The 21,647-nt window shown below is 37.4% G+C and overlaps 1 protein-coding gene across 3 annotated transcripts; it reads right to left on the bottom strand.

Moving 5' to 3' along the window:
* Positions 1-1,031: 1,031 nt before the first annotated feature.
* CREBRF (CREB3 regulatory factor) lies at positions 1,032-18,510 on the bottom strand. Of its 3 annotated transcripts, XM_085298085.1 has the most exons (9): positions 18,198-18,510; positions 17,084-17,209; positions 15,132-16,215; positions 14,537-14,638; positions 10,296-10,490; positions 8,156-8,345; positions 7,648-7,721; positions 7,210-7,332; positions 1,032-6,968 (listed from the first exon to the last, which is right to left on the bottom strand). In XM_085298085.1, the coding sequence occupies exons 1-9, from the start codon at positions 18,204-18,206 to the stop codon at positions 6,853-6,855; spliced, it is 2,019 nt and encodes a 672-aa protein (XP_085154211.1). In that variant the 5' UTR covers positions 18,207-18,510; the 3' UTR covers positions 1,032-6,852. The 3 variants fall into 3 exon arrangements, with proteins under 3 accessions (XP_085154211.1, XP_085154209.1, XP_085154210.1); XM_085298083.1 differs by lacking the exon at positions 14,537-14,638 and having other exon boundaries at positions 18,198-18,509; XM_085298084.1 differs by lacking the exons at positions 1,032-6,968; positions 7,648-7,721; positions 14,537-14,638 and having other exon boundaries at positions 7,246-7,332; positions 18,198-18,508.
* Between the last annotated feature and the right edge of the window lie 3,137 nt (positions 18,511-21,647).

The following is a 21,647-nucleotide window of genomic DNA, read 5'->3' as shown; positions in this document are numbered from 1 at the left end:
GGCCCTAACACAGCCCCGCGAGCCCGCGGCGCGGCTGCGGTGCCGGCGGGTTTCAGAACCGCGGGTTTTTCCCCTCCTTTTGGATATTAGCAATCGTTTGCTAAATGATTCCTGTCAYATTCCCTTTAATATCGCAACTGCTGCAAATCTGGTAGTTTTGTGGCTAGCCCGGCCGGCCTTGACGCCTTTGCTGCAGTCAGCCTGAGCCGGGTCCGGCCTCCCCCCGCCCCCGAGGAGGAAGAGGAGCAGGAGGAAGAGGCTGGGGCGGCCCCCRAGRAGCTCCCGGGYGAGGAGGAAGAGGAGCAGGAGGAAGAGGCCGGGGCGGCAGGGCCTCTGCCCCCGCGAGGCCCGGCCGGGGCGGCAGGGCAGCCGTCGCCCCCGCCAAACGGGCTTAGGCCTCAACCTCAGCGTCTTTGACCCTCGGCAGCAGGGCACGAAGCGCCTCTGGGCCTCACGCTAAGCACAGCGCAGCAAGGAAGAGCGAGAATCCGTCTGCTTTTGTCTGCAAACGCCCCCCCGTTTTGCCACGTCTTTTCCCAGTCCCRTGCTAGGACCCCCGGCGTCGCAGACCCGGGTTAGACCCGGTCAGCAGGCACTGGGGTTGGAGTCCGCCTCGGCGGCCCTTTTGGGAGTGTGCGAAGCGGCCTGGCGGTGCCCGGTCTCGGCTCTAGGTGATAAAACACCCATCCAGCCGCTTTGCGAGYTAGTGGTTACTATGAGCACTGACCAGGAGAAAGGAGGGAGAAAAAAAAAGGCAAATTGTTTCCTTACCTAGCAGTGGCCCCTTCCAAAGAAAAACTGCAGCAAGCAGCGGGAACACTGAAAGCCTTTACTTCATCACAGTACATTACTGTACCTGCTCTGCAGAAAGGGGAGAGGCGCTTCAAGCTTCCTGCAAGGTTAGGCCAACATTTCAGGGAGGAAACGTGCATCGAGAGTTGTAGGAGCTATGCCATACCGAACGCAGAAACCCCCACCAAAGCGTCTAAGAGAGGACACCACCACCAGGATCACGCACACAACGATTTGAGACCGTTTTTCCTCCACAATTTTTATTTTAAATTACAAAGGATGTTGCATACATTGATGAATTTGTATCTGAATAGAAGTGCTAGGAATCTAGGGTGACAGAGTAAACAAAGTCAATAGTTTAATTGTGCCTCTTTTCGGGGGGAAAAAGATAAAAACTGCACAACTATTAACCAACATTAAACATTGCAACTCTTAACAGATCATGCTTTTAACAAGTAGATTTATTTTTTTAACAGAGACAAGACTTTCAATAAGTTTTTCTGAGCTCCAGTTGGAAGTTGATTACAGAATATCAAGGACAGCATTACAATCATGACCCCAAGCATAGGCAGAGCAAGATGCCATGTTTTAAAATGCCTTTTTCCCATTGCCTTTCAATCACCTATGTCTGTGTGTGCCGTCAGCCTCAGAGTTCACTCAGCCACAAATAGCAGTGAAAAGTTTTACTTAGATGAAATATCCTAGAATATTTGATTCAAAGTAGATGCTATTCTTTTAATCAGAAGATTTTGTCAGGCTAGAGGGTGCTTTTTTTCAGTCCCAAATCCAAACCAGAAGTTTTTCTTACTGTAGCCAATTGACTTATCCAAATTTGGGTTAATTCAAGTACCTAAATATCAAATATTCTTCAATGAAGAAAAAATAACAATACTGTTACCTAAAGAGTTTGTTTTTTATTTAAATGAAAAAAAAAACCTGTGTCTTAAAATAGATCTTGCTTCACTTTTAGCTCCACTGCTTGTTAGAAAGACGATAAATGCATAGTCAGGATTTGCTCTTGTGGAAGTTCATGAATGTCTAAAAGGCTGAGGATTATTAATTCAGTGCGCACACACACACCTTCTTATCATGCTAGAAGCATTGGGGGACAAAAACATGGCATGTTGTGAAATGTAAATCAGAGAAAAACAGAGACATTTTTGTATGCTGTGAAGATACAACCTAGAATTGCCATCTTTCATTAATGACATTTATGAATCCCAATTTATATTGGGAGATATTCAAGAGTGGTGTTTTCTCAATATACTAATGCCCTTAATAGAGTTACAAGAAGAAGCAGTCACCGAAACAGTAACTGCTTGAAATGTACTTCACACGATCCCTGGGGTAAACAAAATAAACTTCAGCACTGTGCAAGGCTGTGTCAATAAGCCAAGACCACATCTAGCAGCACACTTAACTTGATGATTCCAACTGAAGCCTCTAACTTAAAAATAAAGTAAAATCATGATTAGATGCATTCTCAAAATTCAGGTCTCAAGGCCAAATTCAGATCCTAACATTCATATTACATAATTGGGTTATGCCTCAACAGAATTTCAGGAAGACTAGCAAGCAAGTTTGAGGAACAGAATTGCATTTGCTATTTCTGCTGAAGGCAACTTGTATACAACCCTTTGAAATAATTCTCCTGATAAAGCCTTTTGCAGCTTTAAAAAAATAGCTATGTTTAAATGATTTATGGAAAATAAAAGCATATCCATTCTTTACATTTTGTGACTAAGCTGTTTTATTAATGAAGGCAAGTATCAGATAATTGTTTCAGGGGAGGTGTCTTGTTTTTCAAACAAAATCCAAACTGACACCACTGTTTCAGAAGCATCTGCTTCCTTTTACATTAGTTAAAAGACCCTTCATCCGTTTTATTTTATTTAAAAAAACACTTTTTCCTGGACCACTTTTCTCAGTATGGAAAAAGTCTGCTATACATAAAGATTAGGAAATGAACACATCTGAGCCCAACTCTCACATCAGCTTTATAGCAATGCAGCTTCATTAAATCACACTGATTTAAACTGGTTATGATAAGAAAATCCAGCCTCATTCACACCTAAACATAGCTTTAGTTATAACTAACTCCCTCTCATCCAAAAAAAAGTACTCAACAAACATCAGTAAATGTATTCAATAAATCATGGTAGTGAAAGTATTAGCAAAAGGGGCTTAGGGCTTAAAAAACACCCTCCATGAGCACCCCCAAATTTTGCAAGGCCATTCAAAAACTGGTCTTCCATATAAATACAAAATGACTACTACTGAGAAGAATTGAAATCAGATCTATCCAAACTCCCTTCAGGATGCTTTTATCAGTTCTGATTCACCTTCAGAAGGGATAGGTTTGAAGAATTCAAGGGGAATGAAAAACATTTAGTTCTAGATGTACAAGTAAGGCACAATATAAAAGCCACATCATAATCTGTCATGAAGGAAGTAGGAAAGGACAAGAATCATACATGGTACAGTAGAACAAGCAGTCCATCAATTCAAAAAGTGTGGCACCTAAATTCAGACTGACGAGATCTCAACAAGAGCAGTTATGACAGCATGCTTTTAATATGGAAACAAATTCTAGAGAATCCAGTGTATCAGATAAAGGAAGAGCTTCTGTTTGTATTAAATCAAAAGTGTATAATTGTTTTTGGATATAGGATTAAAAGTGAATATTCACAATGCCTACACTCAAAAACAAACAAACAAACAAACAAACAAAAAAAAATCCAGGACTTCATTAAGATCCACATACCATGTATGAACACTGAAAATCTTTAGAAAATGGTCTTCTCTAAAGATCATCCAAAAATGCATGCCACAATTGCCAAAAAACAGAACATGTACATTTGCTGTTTTTTATACCCTTATAAGATTTTTGTTTGTGATAAGTATACACTAAATGTATATATTTTAATGACACTAGAGGAAGCAGATTGTTACTGGCATTAAAGTACAACCATTTCTAGACGGTTTAAATGCCACAGAGTCCCCTGGTTAAAATGTAAAGCTGCACAGCTTGCCTATGTCACCTTTATGATAAAGTTAAACCAGCGAAAGGTCTTATCTTTACTCTACATTTTACTGCCAGGTTTTTATTTATATCAAGTATCGCTGCAGCATTCTGACCAGCCCAGAGTTAGCAGCAAGTGGCAGGAATCATATAAAACGCAGTTTCTTTTTTTTTTTTTCTTTTTAAACAAAGTGCTTTTCTAAGATATACATACATATAAATAGGTAAAAAATAAAGTGTCAACATTAAAAAGCTCAACTATTTAAAAGCTTTAACTTAAAATAATACATAGAAAACACTGAAATGCAAGGGTATGGAATTCACTAAAGGTTCAAAGTCTACTTTGAAATGCTAGACCAAAATCATATTCTGGTTTTCAGACAAAAATAAAAAGCTATAAAGTTATACTTGCTCAGTATTTCTGAGCAATAAAAAGGGGCTTTTTAATACCTTGTCAGTTTAATTTGTCGCAAAAGTTTTTACCTGATTGCAAAACTGCTTTCATAATATTTAGAAAAGCTGCCTTGTCTACCCAGTTTTGATATAGCATAAGGACCCCTCTTATCCGAGCAGTGTGCTAACACCATTCGTAAGAAGGGAACAGCAGTATTCAAATCCCGGTATAGACATGGCCTTCACTTCACAGAGACATTCTTTGTCGAGGTTTTTATGGGCCGTATGCATTTCTGGAATAACTGCGACATCAGCAATGCCTACAATAAGAATACATCTGACCCACTATGTAAAGAAGCAGCCAACTCTCACTTTTACCTCACTTCAAGAGCAACAACAAAACCACCTGAAACAAAACCACCCAAATTCCACTCAGATTCTGCATGTCTGAAGTGGATTTTCACGGTTTTGCCTAAATTGCCCCGGGTATTTGTTCAGTCTCTTGAAGGAAAAACTTTCTGTACAGCTCAGTAGTGGTATTTTGGCCTCCTCCTCCCTTTTGAGTCTTCCAGAATATTTAGACACAAAGTAAGCYGTGTGCACACTCGCAAGTAGGTGGCAGGACTGCCACCTTCACCTGTCACTCTTACTGCACTATTACCGATTCAGACTTTTTTATAGTACAAGCTTGGATATAAAAATAATCTCCGTATAAACAAAAAGGAATCACAGTACAAACAGACAAACTAGAAATGGAGAAATTCCCCAAAGGGAGTGGGGAGAAAGCCTTCATGGACTTTTGCATTTTTTTTCAGCAGCTACATTTGAAAATATTTGGTATTTCTATTTTCAGTAAACAGTGTTCTGTCATTTTAAATAGGGAGAGAAAAAACAGGGAAGTAAGGGAGGTCCATGAAACCAGAGAATGATCTTGCCTTGAGATAAAGGACTTTCTCATCAAGGGCTAAAGCTTTTAATCTGTACTTTAACACTGACTACAAAGCCAACTCTTATTAGCAGAAGAGCAAATAAGAACTGTGTGTTAATATTCCCCAATCATAGAAACTACTGAATTAACAAGAATAAGTCACATATAAGTTTGAAGAAGCTAGTTTCGAAATACCTGTACAAAAATATAAAAGTCTATAAATTTTTTTTGTTTTCTTTTAAGCCTGTGTTGATCCTTGGAAACATCACATGCATAATAATACATCAACTGGAAAAGTGGCAACTAAGGAATTAGATATTTGTAGCTCTTTTTTCTCTTTACATATATACACATTACAATAAAAATAATTTTATTTTGGTTGTTTGGTGGAAGTATACTACAACAAGCTAAATATTTTTTTTTAAATTCTCAAAGTTGAAAACTATTTTACCAATAGCTTACTAAAATCCAAATATATTAAAATCTCCTACAGTAAGTGCAGAGAAAAAAGATTTAAAGACTCAGAGACGGCCACCAACTTATCTACCATGGAAGCGAACTACAAGAACAGCAAAATAATATTGTTATGTATGAATGCTCCTTCTGTAGATAATTGGACCCAAACAAAAAAATTCACAGTTCAGTAAGATCCCTAACCCTGACCTTTAATTTTTTTTCTTTTTTCTTTTGTTTTTACATTCAGTACAGTATCATATAAGCTGTGCAAAACTTTACTTAGACTGGCAGTTCGCCATATCAGTTGCATTTGTCTTTGGTACAAAAATAAACAATCGCATTAATGTGCAAGTATTTGTTTTCTTCCGGCCAAAGTACCGAAATTAAGTTTTCTAGAGCCATCTTTTATACAATACATAGACTCTGTGGCATATATCTACATTTTCAACATATTCCTATATACATTCAAAAATTTTAAGAGCTGGAACAAGTACATTAAAACCTATAATCTTACCATCTATACATCTTGTTTTTCCCTCAGGGTTTTCTTCATACAAAAACTTTACCAGCTTATACTGATAGCTCTCCCCCCAAAATACAAGGCACAAAGAATATACGTTTTTTCTCTTACTTGCACAGACACTTAAATACTATATTAAGCTCAGAAAATTAAAGTTTTATATGGCACACCAGCTCTAATGCCACGTGTGCTATGTACAAGTTAATGGTTGCAAAGAAAGCTTACTGTTTATTCTTTTTTAGAAGAAAAAAGAAAACTCGATAATTCTAAAAAAAAAAACAAAACAAAACAAAACAAAAAAAACCCACAAACAAACAAAAAAAACCCTTTAAATTGACAGTTTTAGCAAAAAATGCTTCCTCTTATTTTACATGGAGCATAAACTTGCCACAATATCTGGCATATGCTAAAAATTTTCACTTGCAAAAACATGTTTTTGCTTCTAAAACAAGAGTGATACAGTCTGGTCCTAGATAACTTAATTTTAAAAAGAATTCTAATCTCTGTAGTTAAGCCTAAAGCAGTTTTGAAACTATCTGGTTTATGCTCCAAAAATGCTATTAAGCATTTTTTTTTAATCATGCTTTGATTTATTTTACTACATTGTTATTTAAAACAATGGAACCTAATTGTAAGTGTTTATGTAATGCTAAACTGACATGCAGACCAAAATGCAATTTACAATGAAGTACTTGACAACACAGGTAGAATCTGACCGATGAGAACAGGCGAAGCGATGTTTTAAACTTTTGACATTGGTATTCGTAGCCCTACAAGGCCACCAGTGGGGTCTCCTTCCGCAGTCTTCTCTAAAACTTGGTTCACAAATTCTGATGTCTGTCCAGCTACAGGTAGCCCTAAAAAAGGAAAGTTAATAAAATACATTATAAGATTACCATTAATTGCACTTATTTGCACATTCCTCTGCGTGATATAAAGCCAATAAACATTCTGGTCAGTGACCAAGCAAAAGGCCTAGAAAGCTTATAATTAGGCAATGCTTCTTTCTTCTCTATACCAAAAATGGTTTCCAATCTAACACTCCATAAATTACATGTCTCTTTGCATACAGGCAAATACATTAAGTTTATTGCTTACCAAGAGTATCTTTAATAAGCACATTCAATTTTTGTTCCATGTTGACTCCTCTATCATCTTTAGGAATCTGTACTCGATTAACAATTTCTTGTTTAATAGAGTTGATCACAAACAGTAAGTTATCTGCAAAGAAAAAAAAAAACTAGATGAGGATTACACCATATTCCCTCTGGAGCAAAAAGATACTCAGTTGTCCACACACTGTCATCTAAAAGAAGTGTTAAAGGTGTCATATCTCATCCAAACAAAACCATTACATTATTATCTGTAAAGCAGCTCAACACTGCAGGTAACCCAATTTATATTCCCTCTATGAAGCAGTCACCAGCATTGTTTTCTCTATACACTGCCAGTTATGATCCAGGTTACATGAAAATGCAAATCAGAGCTTTGCATTAAGAATGTAAGAAAAACTAACAAGTGAAGAGTCATATTTACCATATTCTGTGTTGAGACCCCAGAGTTTTACTTTGTTAGCTTCATACTGGGCTTTCTTCTTTAGTCTACAAGCCCTATAGTAAGAAGAATTAGAACGGTTTTCAAAACTTCCAGAATAATAAGAGCATCTGTTTCCATTAGCCATATGAACTTACTATTAACCAATACTTGCAGAGCTGTGATGTACAAAATCATCTACTCACTCACCCTCACTGAAAACGCACTGCTACCTATATTTGGTTCTATTTCACATTTTCTCACTGCATTGAGCATTTGCCTTGCAGACAAGTATGCCAGCTTCTAACGGAAATAAATCATTATTTAGGGAACACACAAACTAGATCTCAAAAGCCACAGGTGTCCTGCTTTTTGATAAATAGGTAATAAATCTGTCACAGGGACTGCCAAGATGAAGCAGGTTCTCTTGAAGCAAAAAATTAGTTAGGCCTAACTTGTACACCTGAAGTAATCCTGATTTATTCATCCAATAGTACTAACTAAGATTTACCTGGAAGCCAGTTTGTTCTTTTCTTTCCTTGACCTCGGTCTGGCAGTTAAGGGAAGTTCGCTAACTGGTGTCAGGTCACTGATCACCTTATTCAGTTTCCTCAGTTCATTACCAATCTGTAGAAGTTTTTTGGGGTTGGGAGTTAGGTCTTCTACATCAGTCCTCCGCGACTTCTTTGCTGCATATTTTCCTGTTTTGAATATGCAGAAAATTGGGTTGGGAAGTGATAGAATATGTATACAAACCTGTGAAAAAATATTCTTAAATATGTATTATATTTTGGTGTAGGTGAAGTTCCTTTGTTCATTACAAAACAACAGAATTGAACTGTGCAATCTCTASGCGTTTCACAATAGCATTTCCAGACAAACAACTTCGTACAATTCGTATTATATCCAGATCAGATAAGAGCAATACTGCTGGCCAGGATAGAAACGAATTGGAAGTGATGGACAGCATGCACACAACAGTGCTGAAAAAGGTATGTCACAAGTTCAAACACACTTGTTTTGCCCCAACTCTAACTTGCTAACTCTGGTTTCTGCCAGTAAATTCTCTCACGCAAGTTGCTAAAACTCCTAAATAATCTTATTCCTGAAGTTCTGCATTAAGAAAGAGTATGGAGACCTGGTACTGCAATGATCTTCAACGATAATAATATTAAATGATCCAAGTTAGGGCCAGCCAACCCCTTTTAGATGTATTTGAAGCTACTTCAGGCCAAGTTTTCCTGAGGAAATACACATATTTGAGATAAAATTTGTATTCCTTAGGATATTCTGCCACTGGTAAATGTTTCTCTCTAGATCTTCACTGAAAAATGCCAGCTGTTACAGGTAACTGCATGAAAATTGTAACAGAACTGACAAAACCTGCTCCAGAAATATTTATCAGAGAGTTGATATTTAGCCTGTATATCTGAGATAGAAGATGACATTGACACGTGTGTATATAAAAAGAAAAAAAGTCCTGCACRCATTATATTCTGTAGCTTCTGGATGCTAAATTGTGTTTGCTTCTGTAAATCTCCTGCATATAGAGTTAAAGGGCACTTGCCTCTACAAGTCGTGTTATTAAAYAACAAAGAAACAAGTATAGATGTCTGACCTGCAACACATGCCAGTGTGAAGAACCAAAAGAACCAGTGAGAACCAGTATTTATAAGAATCAGTATGGATAGGGACTTGAAGGTATTGCTATTCCACTGCAAGCTATGAATTTGAAAACTAAGTATAATAATACCCCCCCACACACACACAAAAGTTTTCTTCCCTGAATAAATCTACAAGGAACCAAAAGCAAATCTTGTGGTTTAAAATAAGGTAAATGCCAACATTAAAGCTAACAATTTGCAATTGTATGAAAACATTAATATTATAGTCGCATCAGTTTATTTCGTTTTGTTCCTTCAGTCAAAGGGAACAGCATACCAAAGAGGTCTTATGACAAGAAAACAAACATTATTCCTAAGAGGAGTTTGTTCTCAGTGATGTTAGTCATGTTGGAAGTACAGCAAGTTGGCAGTCAAAAAGTTGTAACAATAAAATATAGTTATGAGATCAATTGGTTTAAGCTCCTAAGAGGGTATTTTAAAGAAATAGTTTATTCGCAAAAGCGCTTCTCTGAGCTGCAGTCACACTGGTGACAGGAGCAAATAGGAAGGAGCTAGAGGAGACAGTTACATCTCATTGCTGGTCCTTCACTTCACACTGCAGATAAAGTGAACTTTGCATCTCAGACCACTGGCAGTTTTCTTCTAATACAAGCAATACCAAATCCGTCTAACACCTTTCAGGAGTAAACATCAGTCATGTGACCCATCTATGATATTTACAGTATCATAACTGTAAAAAAAAAAATCACAACTCTTGGGGTTTCCAGCAAGAATCTTGGGAGTTACAAATCTCAGTTCCTCCACCTTGCTCTGGAAGAAACCACTCTGACAGTTACCACTGTATGTTCACTGTGCCTTCCTTGGACACTGTGCTGCACACTTAACTGAGCAACAGTCATCAGTGTTTTAATGATTTATTTTCATGGCCAAAACACAACTTCTCAGCAATTTCAGGTGTGAGAGTTTGGCTACTTTGGTGCAGGCTTTAGCAAAGACATTCACGTGTAGCTAGGACTCTATTCTTACCATGATGGAGACCATTCTTCTGATACATGTTACTTGGTAACGTATCTCGGTTCCACTCAGATGGCCTCAGCATTCTTTCTTGTTGGGATGGTGTTAGTTGCTCACTGTACTCCCAGAAGTATCTTCGTTTGCCTCTTTTCCGACAGGATATGGCAGTCATTTCTTTTAAATCCTCCACAGAATCATTTTCATATCCTAAAATAATGCATTGTATTGTTTATTAAATGTTTACAAGACTATTTCTAACCTTTCAATTGTTTTCAAGAAATTAAGAGCAAAAAGACAGACAATGGCCTGTTTTGCATTGTCTTATGGACTCAGTTTTCAGCCTCAACTGTTACTGGATATTTGCCTTAAATCCAGGAACAGACAATCAGCCAGTAATGGTTCTTCATTTGCTGAACAGAGACAAATTATTTATGCATTCAAAGCCCCTTTCTGTTCTTTGACCCCTTAAGACCTATTGCTTTTCTCCCTCACAATCTTACTACTATAGAGTAGAGATGACAGCTGTTGGACAGTGTTCTTCTACCTTCATCATTTCCTCTTTTAATTTGCTGGAAGATAATCCTAACTCTCCTCCACATCTTTAATTAGTCTTCAATCACAATGAACACAGAAAGAAAAGGATAATCAAAATAAAGATGGATTAGCAAAAGACTAATAAACAAAGCAAAATTGTGGCATCTTGCATTTAAACAGCTTTGGGAAATAAACCAAACCATCCATCTCTATTAGACTAAAGGAAGACCAAGTCCCAGTATAGGAGGCTCTGTTATCAGGACTATGCACTAAAGTCTGTAAGTAAAGAACATACAAATTGAAGGGATCTGGACACAAACCGTTCCATCTCTTTCCTTCACCTCTTTAGTGGGACAAAGAAATGATCCACAGCAACACTACACAGTATTTTAGAGTTACATTATGATGTACTTGGTATAATCTGTTCTTGAAATACACTGAAACTATAATGCCAATATCCAGATTGCAATAAAATGTTTAAACATCATTTATGAAAAAAAAAACTCTTAGATCTTACATAAGCTTTATAAAATGAAATTAAGACAACCTATATTAAGGTAAACATACTATACCATTTATGTACTGAAATACTACATGCAGCATTTAATTAAAAAAGAACACACTTCAAAACATCAYATATGCTGCTGAAGCTTAAAGAAAGCCCAATCACTAAATGAATGTGAAGCTGCAAGTTTCACAAGCCTTGGCCCCATATACCAAAGCTCTACATCATCTTCTAACAGTAGCACAAAAAACAGTAGCGAAGTTATTTTAAAAGTCTATTTAATTAGTCTGTTTGCACTTGAGAAACAAGTTGAAAGGGGACAAACTTTCTTGCTCTGATTTAGCTCTCTCTCACCTTGTTTTCCAAAGTATGAATAAATTTAGGTACAGAAGAATGAAATCCATTCTGAAGTTCTGTTACTAATCATTACAAAATTTATTTACTTTGATTCACTRATTTATAAAAAAGAGATGGTATTTTAAACAAAATGATCTGAACAGAATTGAACAATAAAACATGTTTTCTGAAAGACATTTTCCCATATATGGTCAAAATGATTACGGTAGATTACATTAAATATAGTTTCAAATTCCTAAAGTATTTTTATTGAACTTCAATTTAATCTAGGAGTTGTTTGATTGTTTACATCAAAATAATCTAAAATATAAACAAACAAAAATCCCAAACCTCAATTATTTAGCTCTTTAAAAACTTCAAGGTATGCAGCTCATTGTATAGATATGTATAAATRTGGCCCATCATCACAACTGCACATAATTAGGCCAACCAATGACAACAAATCTCTTTACAAGCTGATGTATACAAATATAATACAAGGTTAAAAAGCAAGACTTCCTGTTCACTTACTTAAACCATGAYTAAATTGGCAGTTTAAATCATGGTGACTGTATGCATCCTACCTTGCAACTCTAACATTTTAACACCTATCATTTTAAAGGTATGCAGAACAGGCAAGCGCTCAGTGTCCTAACCAAGTCTGTAATACACAGCAGCACTGCGATCTGATCAGCTTTTCCGCACTGGATTCGTCTTTCTTGAATTCTCCTCTTATGCAAAGCTCATATAGGAGTCTCACTTTTTTTGGTGGGCTTCTAACAAATCTGAAAGTGTTCTTGCACTTAACTTTCAGGTCCTTACGAAGCCACTCCTATAAATTTTTGGTTCACATCCCTTACTGTGATTTTAGCTTTAAATTTGCAGAGGTTAGATTAATAAAAGAGAGATCAGGATAAATATTACTTCTGCAACTTAACAGATTTAAAAAAAAAAATAAAGAGACGGTTTTGTGCTTTTTTGAACGCTGCCATTTAATCACATGGACTTCTGTCAAACTATTCAGAGTGATTTTCCCCCCGCTGATAGCACAGATGCTCAGAAGAAATGCAGTGCAACCTTTTAAAACAACTCCCACGTGTCCGCAAGCCCTTTACTTGTTCTAGCTGTTTCTTCTGCACTCTAGTTCTATGGAAGACTAATTAATTGCCACATGCCCCTTTTCTGGAATCTCCTATTTGATTTGAAAAGCAGTTATTTACAATAAAATATGCTAGCAATGGTGAAAAAAAGTTTTAATACCAGAACATGTCTGGGTTGATAATTCCTATTATAAACAGGCTTTTGAAGGGATGAAAATCACTACATCTATATCATGTATCATGATAATAAKAAATATTGCTGCCCAAACTTGCTCAATAACTAATTACAATCTTTTAGTTATTTCTACCAGTCTCTGAAGTTCACTAGATCTAAGTATTTCCTTAGGCAAGTAACCTCCAGTGCTTTAAGAAAGTAACTCCAGTGCTTTAAGAAAGCATTTAAATTAAATCTCTTGTGTTATGGGAAGACTAGATCTCTATTTAAACTACAGAACATGGAAGTCATATACACTGAAGCCCAATTTAAGAGGATTATAAATTATTMAAATAGTGAAAAAATGCAAATATCAGATCTTTAAAATCAGCATTTTAACCTATTAACTTATCTTTTTATCTATATCTATATATATATATGCACACACTCACACTCTCTCTCTACAGAAATTCAATGACAAAAGGAGGATTCATGTACAGTTTTACACATACATACAGAAGCCTTTTAAACAACAGTAAAGGGGAGCAAATTGATTTTGGTGAAGCCATGTTTCATGCATTCTCAAAACATGCAAAGAAGAGTAAACAAAAGTATACTATGTATTAAATATATGTATCAGAGGGTCAATAACAACCAAGTAAGTCTTTGTCCTTTTAATAAAATATACCTTCACTTTAAATTTTTGAACTAATTTTGCTTTCAGTACCATAGAAGGTTAGATCTTCCAATGGCATGTTCCTTTTTAGAATATATTTCCATAGTATTCACCTTCAGTCTGAGGGTACAAAAGGCAAAACAAAGTTTTGGTGTGATATAATTAAAATACTTGGAGACACTATCTTCTARTATAATAAAAACATAGAGTGATACCATATCTTAGTATCACCACACTCAAGGTGAATGGCTTCACTTACTTAAAGTTCTAGTCCCCTTGTATTGGCCAAGTTCCTCAGTCACTGTACTGCACCATGTGGTTGCACACGGATGCTGGGGTCAGTTACTTGTCAGTAAAATTTCAAAGACAGCAAGTAGTTAATATAATTCCACCAACTGAAATCCCAGCATTTTAATATGATGTCTCTTTTTTCAAGATTACCAGGCTTTCTGTGCAACATGCCTTCGTGGGCTGCAAGGCGCTGTGTAGTTCAGCAATCACGTTATATTACAGAGARCTGTAATAGCTACACAAAGCCTCAAAAGGAAGAATAAGTACAGGGAGCTCAATTCAGAAGAGAGGGCGAGATCTTAAAATGCTAATAAAAAYGCGTTACATACACATAAAAGTAACAGGAAGGGCGTAACACTTAACAAGTTTAAAGCCCACTCATGAAATCTCCTTCCAAAATAATTAACTGATCGTAGAGTTCATTATGACAAACATCAGTGTTCCTTAAGGAAGCTGCTATTCCAGAAAGGGAAAATTTCAGCTGCCTTTTTCCACCCCCAGTTATGTACTGCCAAAAGTTTGAATACCTTAGTTCTACTAGAAAGTGTTTATAAAATGTGAATAATATGTTCTCTACAATTAAACTCATACTTGGTTACAGGCCTGTCCCTTCCCCTCTATAGATTTTATTTTTACAAACTGTTACTGCCTTGTTACCTTCTAGGTGAAGGTTAGTTCTTATTTTTGTCGTTAATGCTCCCTTTCTAMATGCAGAGGAGAAGAATTCAGTATCTTTTGCAGACCCACTTAGTGTTACTGCTGAAAACCACCAACAAATCATTCCACTAGTTTCAGTGGCAGGTATTCTGGGGGTTTTGTGGAAAACCATATGTACAGCAGGGCTTGTATAAATGATGGAATGATTTTAGTCAGGCTATGATTTCATAACAGCTATCAAGAGTTACAGCTCTGAATGTATTAGGCAGCAGCCTAATGAAGCAGTAGAAAGCTCTGCACAGCCTATCAATCCACCAAAAGGAAGACGACAATTGCAGGTTAATGACCTTAGGCTCTATTGTCTTTTCTGTTTTATGATTACAGTTTATCTAGTTTTTTTTTTAGAAACAGGGAAAACACCTATCTTGCAAAGCTTTTATTAATTACATTTTACAAAGGACACTGAAAATCTAGGATGCAAGCTGGTCACTTAAGACCAGTGTTGTTCATCTGTAACTATAAAGCACTCAAAAACATTCTTTCCCACTCTGCAGACAGATTCATTAACCTTAACAAACTCCAACACTGCTGGTACCTGGTTCTGAGAAAGTATCACTGATGTCATCATCTTTGTCATCTTCATAATCTTCTTCCTCATCATCATTTTCAGACAGCTCATGCTCACTACCAAATCCTTCATCATGGTCCTCATCTTCAATATCGTCCTCATCCTCTTCATCTTCTTCAGGGTYTCCTTTGGTTGACTGCTCACCCAAACTGTCTGTGACAAAGAGAGAATAGTTGTGCTCTTCTTTCTTCTGTGAAGAATCTGACACTGATGTGCTGGCAGAAAGACTGCTCTCTCCTGCAAYAAGCCCTGGGGTTTCCTGGGGTGGACTGAGGAGCAGCTCTTGAGTCTCTTTAAAAGGCAAAACTGGAGGAGTACTGTGACTATGTGGGGACTCTATTCCTTTTCTTTCTTGTCTCTTTGCTACAGCACCACAATAGCAGGTGTTTTCCTTTGCTGCATCTGCATGCGTCTGGCTCAGCACTGGTCTGCTCTGTGGTAAAGGATTGATCTTTACTTTTGCCTTTTTAACATAGTCTTTACATTCAACATGAACGTTCACTTTCTCATTATTGTACACATTGGTCTTCACCATGATTTGCGTGCTGGAAGCAGGCTGAGTTGCAGGTTTGCTCGCCTTTTGAACATAGTCCGACAAAGGTGCCTCAGCCTGAATGTTCTTGGAGGAACAGACTGGGGCTGCTGCTCTGCTTGTAATTTTTTTGCCAGGTAACAGAGAATTTAAAGGGTTTTGTTTTACACTAAAGAGGGAATCAGGGTAATAGAGTGAATCTGAAACAGGCTGGGAGTCCTCACTATTAAGCTGAGCCAGAGTTGGTGTTTTGCTTATCACTTCTTCATCTTGGTACGGGCTTGAAAAGTCATCAAGGCCCAGATAATCCACCTCTTTTGTTCCCCAGATATCACAACTGGTTAGTTTAGTGTACTTAGTTAAGTCTTCACAGTACGTATCCCACTGCTCCCACTTCGAGGTGAAAGCAGCTTCTTTGTCCAGGTTGTCCGTAAAAGACTCCAAGCTCTCAAGGTCTTTGCAGTCCTCCATGGAAAGGAAGTTGTCTCTGGAGCTTTGTTGATAGTCCATTTCTCTGTCCTGTGCACAATAAGACAAACCAAAAATTAACATTAAAAAAAAGAATTAAATCATCTCTGTCCTCTACTTAAATGGTAAAACTTATTCCAGTGAATGATAATACATGAAGACACCTCAACTTCCAATTAAAATCTTGTTTTGACAGTCAGACTGAAATCTAATTTTCATACTCCAGCTACAGGTCCTTCTGAAGAGACAGCTAAAGATACAMGTCAAGTGCCGATGGATTTTTTTCTTCTGTTATTGCAGATTTATCTGATCGCTAGGAACTAAACTACAACCAACATCTGTGCACCTCAAATATGAAAGACATCAACAGCAAACCATTCTAGTCTCCATTAACCTAAGTTAAACTTTCCATGCGAGAAACGGAATATGCTCAAGTTTACCAGTCTCTTGAAAGGCTCACCCTAGCCAGACCGATTAATGAGTGAGAGCTAACTTTCTCCTATGATGCAGGAAAGATCAATGAGTGTTGCTAACATAAGTAGCTCATGAGTTAACTTTTATTTTGCTTCTCTTGCATTCACAGCTTGRCTGAAGTAGCATATAGCTGCTCTTGCAGAAAAGATTGTTTGCAAGTTAGAGTCTGAAGCCCCATTACATAAAATCAACATAGCTCCAATTTGAGAGTTGTATGACAAGCCTTTCCTACTGCCCAGCTTGAACAAGCGTCTATTGATGAAGCATCACATTTGCTAGATAAGCAGTTAGGCTCTTCCCTGATCAGTAACAAGCACTAACAAATCATCATCTAGCATTGTGGAACAAATATCCTTCTACGACTACATGGATTCAGGCTGTTAATCAAGAAGAGGTAGTTACGCGCAGGCGTACACACACACACACACACAGGAAGACGACCTACCAGTTCATACATGAAATCTGGATCTGAACTGCTTGCCAAGAGATCTGTGCTCATCAGAGTCTGCTCTGAAAACACATGGCTCCGAAAGGCATCCCCAAAAGGAGGGTCCATTCCGCTCACACTGGGCTACAATAAAATTGATACTGAATTTTGACACAAGCTATAAAAAGGTATATTCTTTACTTCAACAAAACATAAAAAGATTGTCACTTCATTCAGTTCTCTGAATTCATACTTGCAGCTGGAATGCTTTTACCTATACAGATAAGCATGTCATTTCTCAGAGTGAGAGAATACGCTTCAAGAGCCAGCTAGCAACATTCAGCACTTTAATCACAAAGGACACATTTGTATTCATCATGTAACTGCAAGAGCATTGCTCATTCATTCTTTTTTGTTGGTTTGAAATTCTCATGTGTTTGGCAAGTTTAGGGATACGTTAGCATTTGTAGAAGGAGCATACTGGCAAGAACTGGGAGTATCAGTAGGCACTACACGCTTGCAGGGCCTTCATCCTAATATACACCATTTCCTACTAAAGCAGTGTTGGTTGCTTTGGTAACTATTAAAACTTGAAAAACTTTTATCTGAGATTGTAACCATAGCAAAATTTACTACAACTAAGTTGCTTTACATCCCTTGCGAATTAAGTGGAATTTTGCTAAGAAATATTATGCAAGATGACTGGAAGTACAGGAAACAGGCCACCACGCTTTCTGCTACTTTTAATTTCAGAACTCTATTTCCTTTCCAGCCATGCTTGCCTTGAGAGTTGCAAAGGGAGAAACACTGTACTGCTCATTCAGTCAGTGTGCTGACGTGTGGATCACTGAAGTAGTAAAAGCTTGTTTTCCAGGCATCTACCCTCATCAGGAAGACAACTTTGCTGAATTCTGCTGCATGAACGAATATAGTAACAAGAGCAGTAACATATCTTTCACCATAGATGATACTACCAGGACATCACTTGTTCTCTTATAAATTCTCCCTGTTGATACCAGGCAAACATGCTCTTAAACCTTTTTTTTTTTTTTTTTTTTTTTTTAAAAAAAAAAAAAAACGAGGAGTAAAATAACTTACAGAAACAAGTAAGATCATAACACACCAGACTTACCTGAGGCATCTCCAAGCCCAAATTCCCCAAATCCAATTCCAAACTTCTTGTTTTATTCACTTGAAGATTCCTTTCCAGCTTTAATTCAGTCTCAATGAGTTTATACAATCCATGCAATGAAATTTTTCCCTAGGATAACTTCAGTTCACCCTCATGGAGCTCTTCTATTTGGAGACTTCTGTATAGAATAAACACAGCAACCCCCCAAGGAGATAAGCATTCCTTCATCAAAAAATGTAGTGCTTAAAAAAAAAAACAACCAAAGTGATGCAAGGACAAAAATTTCTCCCGAAAACTGATTATACTTCATGCTAGAATGTATAATGATTTTCTTCCACTGCCGTCCTTCATCAAATGAAAAGTTATAGATGCTACAGAGCAGAGTTCCTGCGCAAACCTTTCAGCTATTTGAGTTACATTTTGTTGCCTTTTCTTTTCCTCACTACCTAGACTATAGATATATGAAAGTCTAGTTCCTAGCTCTATAGACATATGAAAAGCCTACATAATTGGAAAAAGGACTAGCATACTGCTGAGCACACAAAAGAGAAACAGTCTTTATGACTAATATAACAGAGCCAATAAATTCTAAAAACGTCTCAAACAAATGTCTCGGAATATTAATTTCAGAATAGGCTATAATACTGTTTCAGCGATACCTCCTCCTTTTCTTAGAGTATAATCCATTCAGCCTCAGATAACATTGTATCAATCACTCGTACAGCAACATCTAGTGGCAGAGGGATTACAGCAAGCACACTCACTGTGCAGAAGTATAGGAAGGGAACACCTCCCTCCCAGAACAAACTAAGAATTATGTCAAATTCAGAGTTGCCTAATAAAAGTTCTTCTCTATCAAGTCTTCTATTAAAGGCATAGGCTAACCTGGWTGAATTAAAATTACTAATAGACGAATAGATGAACCAATCTGTAGCTTCTACAGACCCATTGCTACTTGGTTGTATCTAAAGACCTTTTTAATCTTGCATTTGAAACAGTGTAACTGAACTGCAGAAAAGCTGCTGTCTCAGCACAAACCTCAGTTACTACAGCTCCACTAAGAAACAACCAAAATGTTCCTAAGTAACAGGAAGGGAAAAGCATAATGTGCATTGTGTCAAAAATTATAGATTTATCCATCATATCAAATGTTAGTATTTGATGCAACCACACTGCCCTTCAGGGAGGCTGCTTTCTTACTGCCTTGTTTTCCGGCAAGATCCCTATTCCCACACAAAAGGTCTCCCATAAAAAAGCAGTTAGAGTAGCGTTAATCCCAAAGCTGAACTTCTGCAGCTTTTCTGTAGAAACAGAGTTCTTTGATGCTTTGTGCAGAATTCTTCACTCAGCATTGCTTCGAAGTTGGAGTTCAGTGCAAGCTGCTCAGGCTACATTTTTTCTCTCGCTTTGAAAAGCAAGTAGCAAAGTAGAAGTGTTCTCCTACAGCAGAGGTATGTTCTAAAGCCCCCTCCCGCAAGCATGCGATAGCTGATTATTGCTACTTTCAGACACTCTCTCTCCTATTTTGTTAAATTCAGCATATATATCTTGAGACTGAGGTAAAAATATATATTATGCAAAAAAGCCTTGACTTTTGTACTGGTTTTCAAATATCAGTTAAAATAACAGGGAAACAAAAATTGCAAGTCCAATTATACACAAGCCACCGTTCTCAATAAAACCATGCTAGCAATGTCAAACAAAGCCATTCCTTTTTAGAGTTCTCTGTCAAATAAGAGTTCTGAGAAAATTTTCTTTCCACCCTAAAACTCCTTCTATTTATTCTAAAGTGATATTTAAAGTTAAGTGTATGCCCCAAGGCAACATGCTTCAATAATCTGTCTCCCTTCCCACAGTACAGATAAAGAGCAATGCAACTAATTTTTTCTATGCTATTAAACTTTGCATAAATGACAAATTCACTTTGCAACCTGGCTTAATCTAGGAGAAAAGGGCTGTTCCTTAAAACAAATAACCAGTGCAGACCCTTGATTCTCATATTGTGAAGAAAAAGGCAAGAGGGTATCATCTTTAATATGAAGCTACAGGAGCAGTATCGGAGTTTCTTTCCATGTAGAGTTGCAGAGATTGCTGTCTTTTATAACAGAACATCAGCTTATTACTTCCTGGTGTCTGCAACATCTGCACTCACATGGAAGTCTGGCAAAGTTCTGCCACTGCACGACACAAAGGGGAAGGCAAAATTTGCTTCTTCTTTAATGTGTATTCTTTGTTGCGTTTTTGCTAGAACATATAACTCAAGTGATTCCACCGTCCTTCGTATACAACTGCAAAAGGACAATGAAACTTAACCTATGCTGACACCGACGTCAATAACAACCAACAAACACTTCCAAGCTTCAGGACAGGGAAGCTTTTGGATCATTCACAAATCCTCAAAACAGACATAAAAATATTTCAAATATTTAACTAGTTCAAAGACTGAAGTGATCTTTTAGCTATAAATTTATAGCAGCAGCTGACAGCGTACCTGATACACGCCTTTGAACGGGAGGACATAATCTGATTTTGCCTCTAATTGCCTTTAGAATGCTTCAGTCTTTACATTTTCTTACATTAATACTTAAATGTTATTTGAATCTCACTAGGATCAATGTCAGCATTCTCCATGATAAGATTTTTATTGTTAAGAGGGGAAAATGTGGAAGGGCAGCAAGATGAAACACGCTATTTCTTTAGAGAGCTGCAAATCTAGCTATGCTTCAGGCTTGCACCAAGAGCAGACCTACTTTAAACTGCTTTTTGTTTTTCCCAGATTCAAGATCTGCATTAAAAGACATTCAGTGTTCACTCTGAACTATCAATAGTTTTTCGCATACTGGTAAACTAAGAGGTATAGCACTAGTCAACCACACATATGGAAACACATGCAAATTCTGAAACAGTCACAAAGGAAAGTAACTTTATAGACCTCCCAGCCAGAGTCCTATTTTTTACAGGATTTATCATTATTGGCAGTGTCTGCTTAAAACTGAATTAGAACAGAACAGTACAGATGTTACACATCCATAATGAATACAAATTTGGAAAAAYTGGAAGATCTGTGGCAGAGCTCAAGAATAGCAGTGTAAGAGCTACTGAACATAAATACAGCAGCCAATGCTACAAAGAATTTCTACTTTAGGACACTTTCCGTTAACGCCTTACATTAACGCACAGCAACCCAACTTGCAGGGAGCCGGTGGCGCCGGGCAGGTGTAGCCGCTCTTTTTGGCAGTGGTCTGCAGTTAAATCGGATTAGGGTGATTGGGGAACCAGTTCCCAAGTTTGGGTTTTTGGGGTTTCTGTTTTTTTCCCCCTTCAGATTGAGTCATAGCAGTGTGCAGTGGTACCTCTACTTGAGAAAGGCGGCTTGTTAGCTCACCAGGAGCGTGATGAAGGGCGAGACATCTCAGCAACTACTCCTTCCACTGAACATTCAAGAATTTA

Source organism: Rhea americana, unplaced genomic scaffold, assembly GCF_003343005.1.
Source record: "Rhea americana isolate MKP2758 unplaced genomic scaffold, rheAme1 scaffold_135, whole genome shotgun sequence".
Taxonomy (NCBI): domain Eukaryota; kingdom Metazoa; phylum Chordata; class Aves; order Rheiformes; family Rheidae; genus Rhea; species Rhea americana.
The sequence above is the reverse complement of the archived record's forward strand: the minus strand, read 5'-3'. Positions and strand labels throughout refer to the sequence as shown.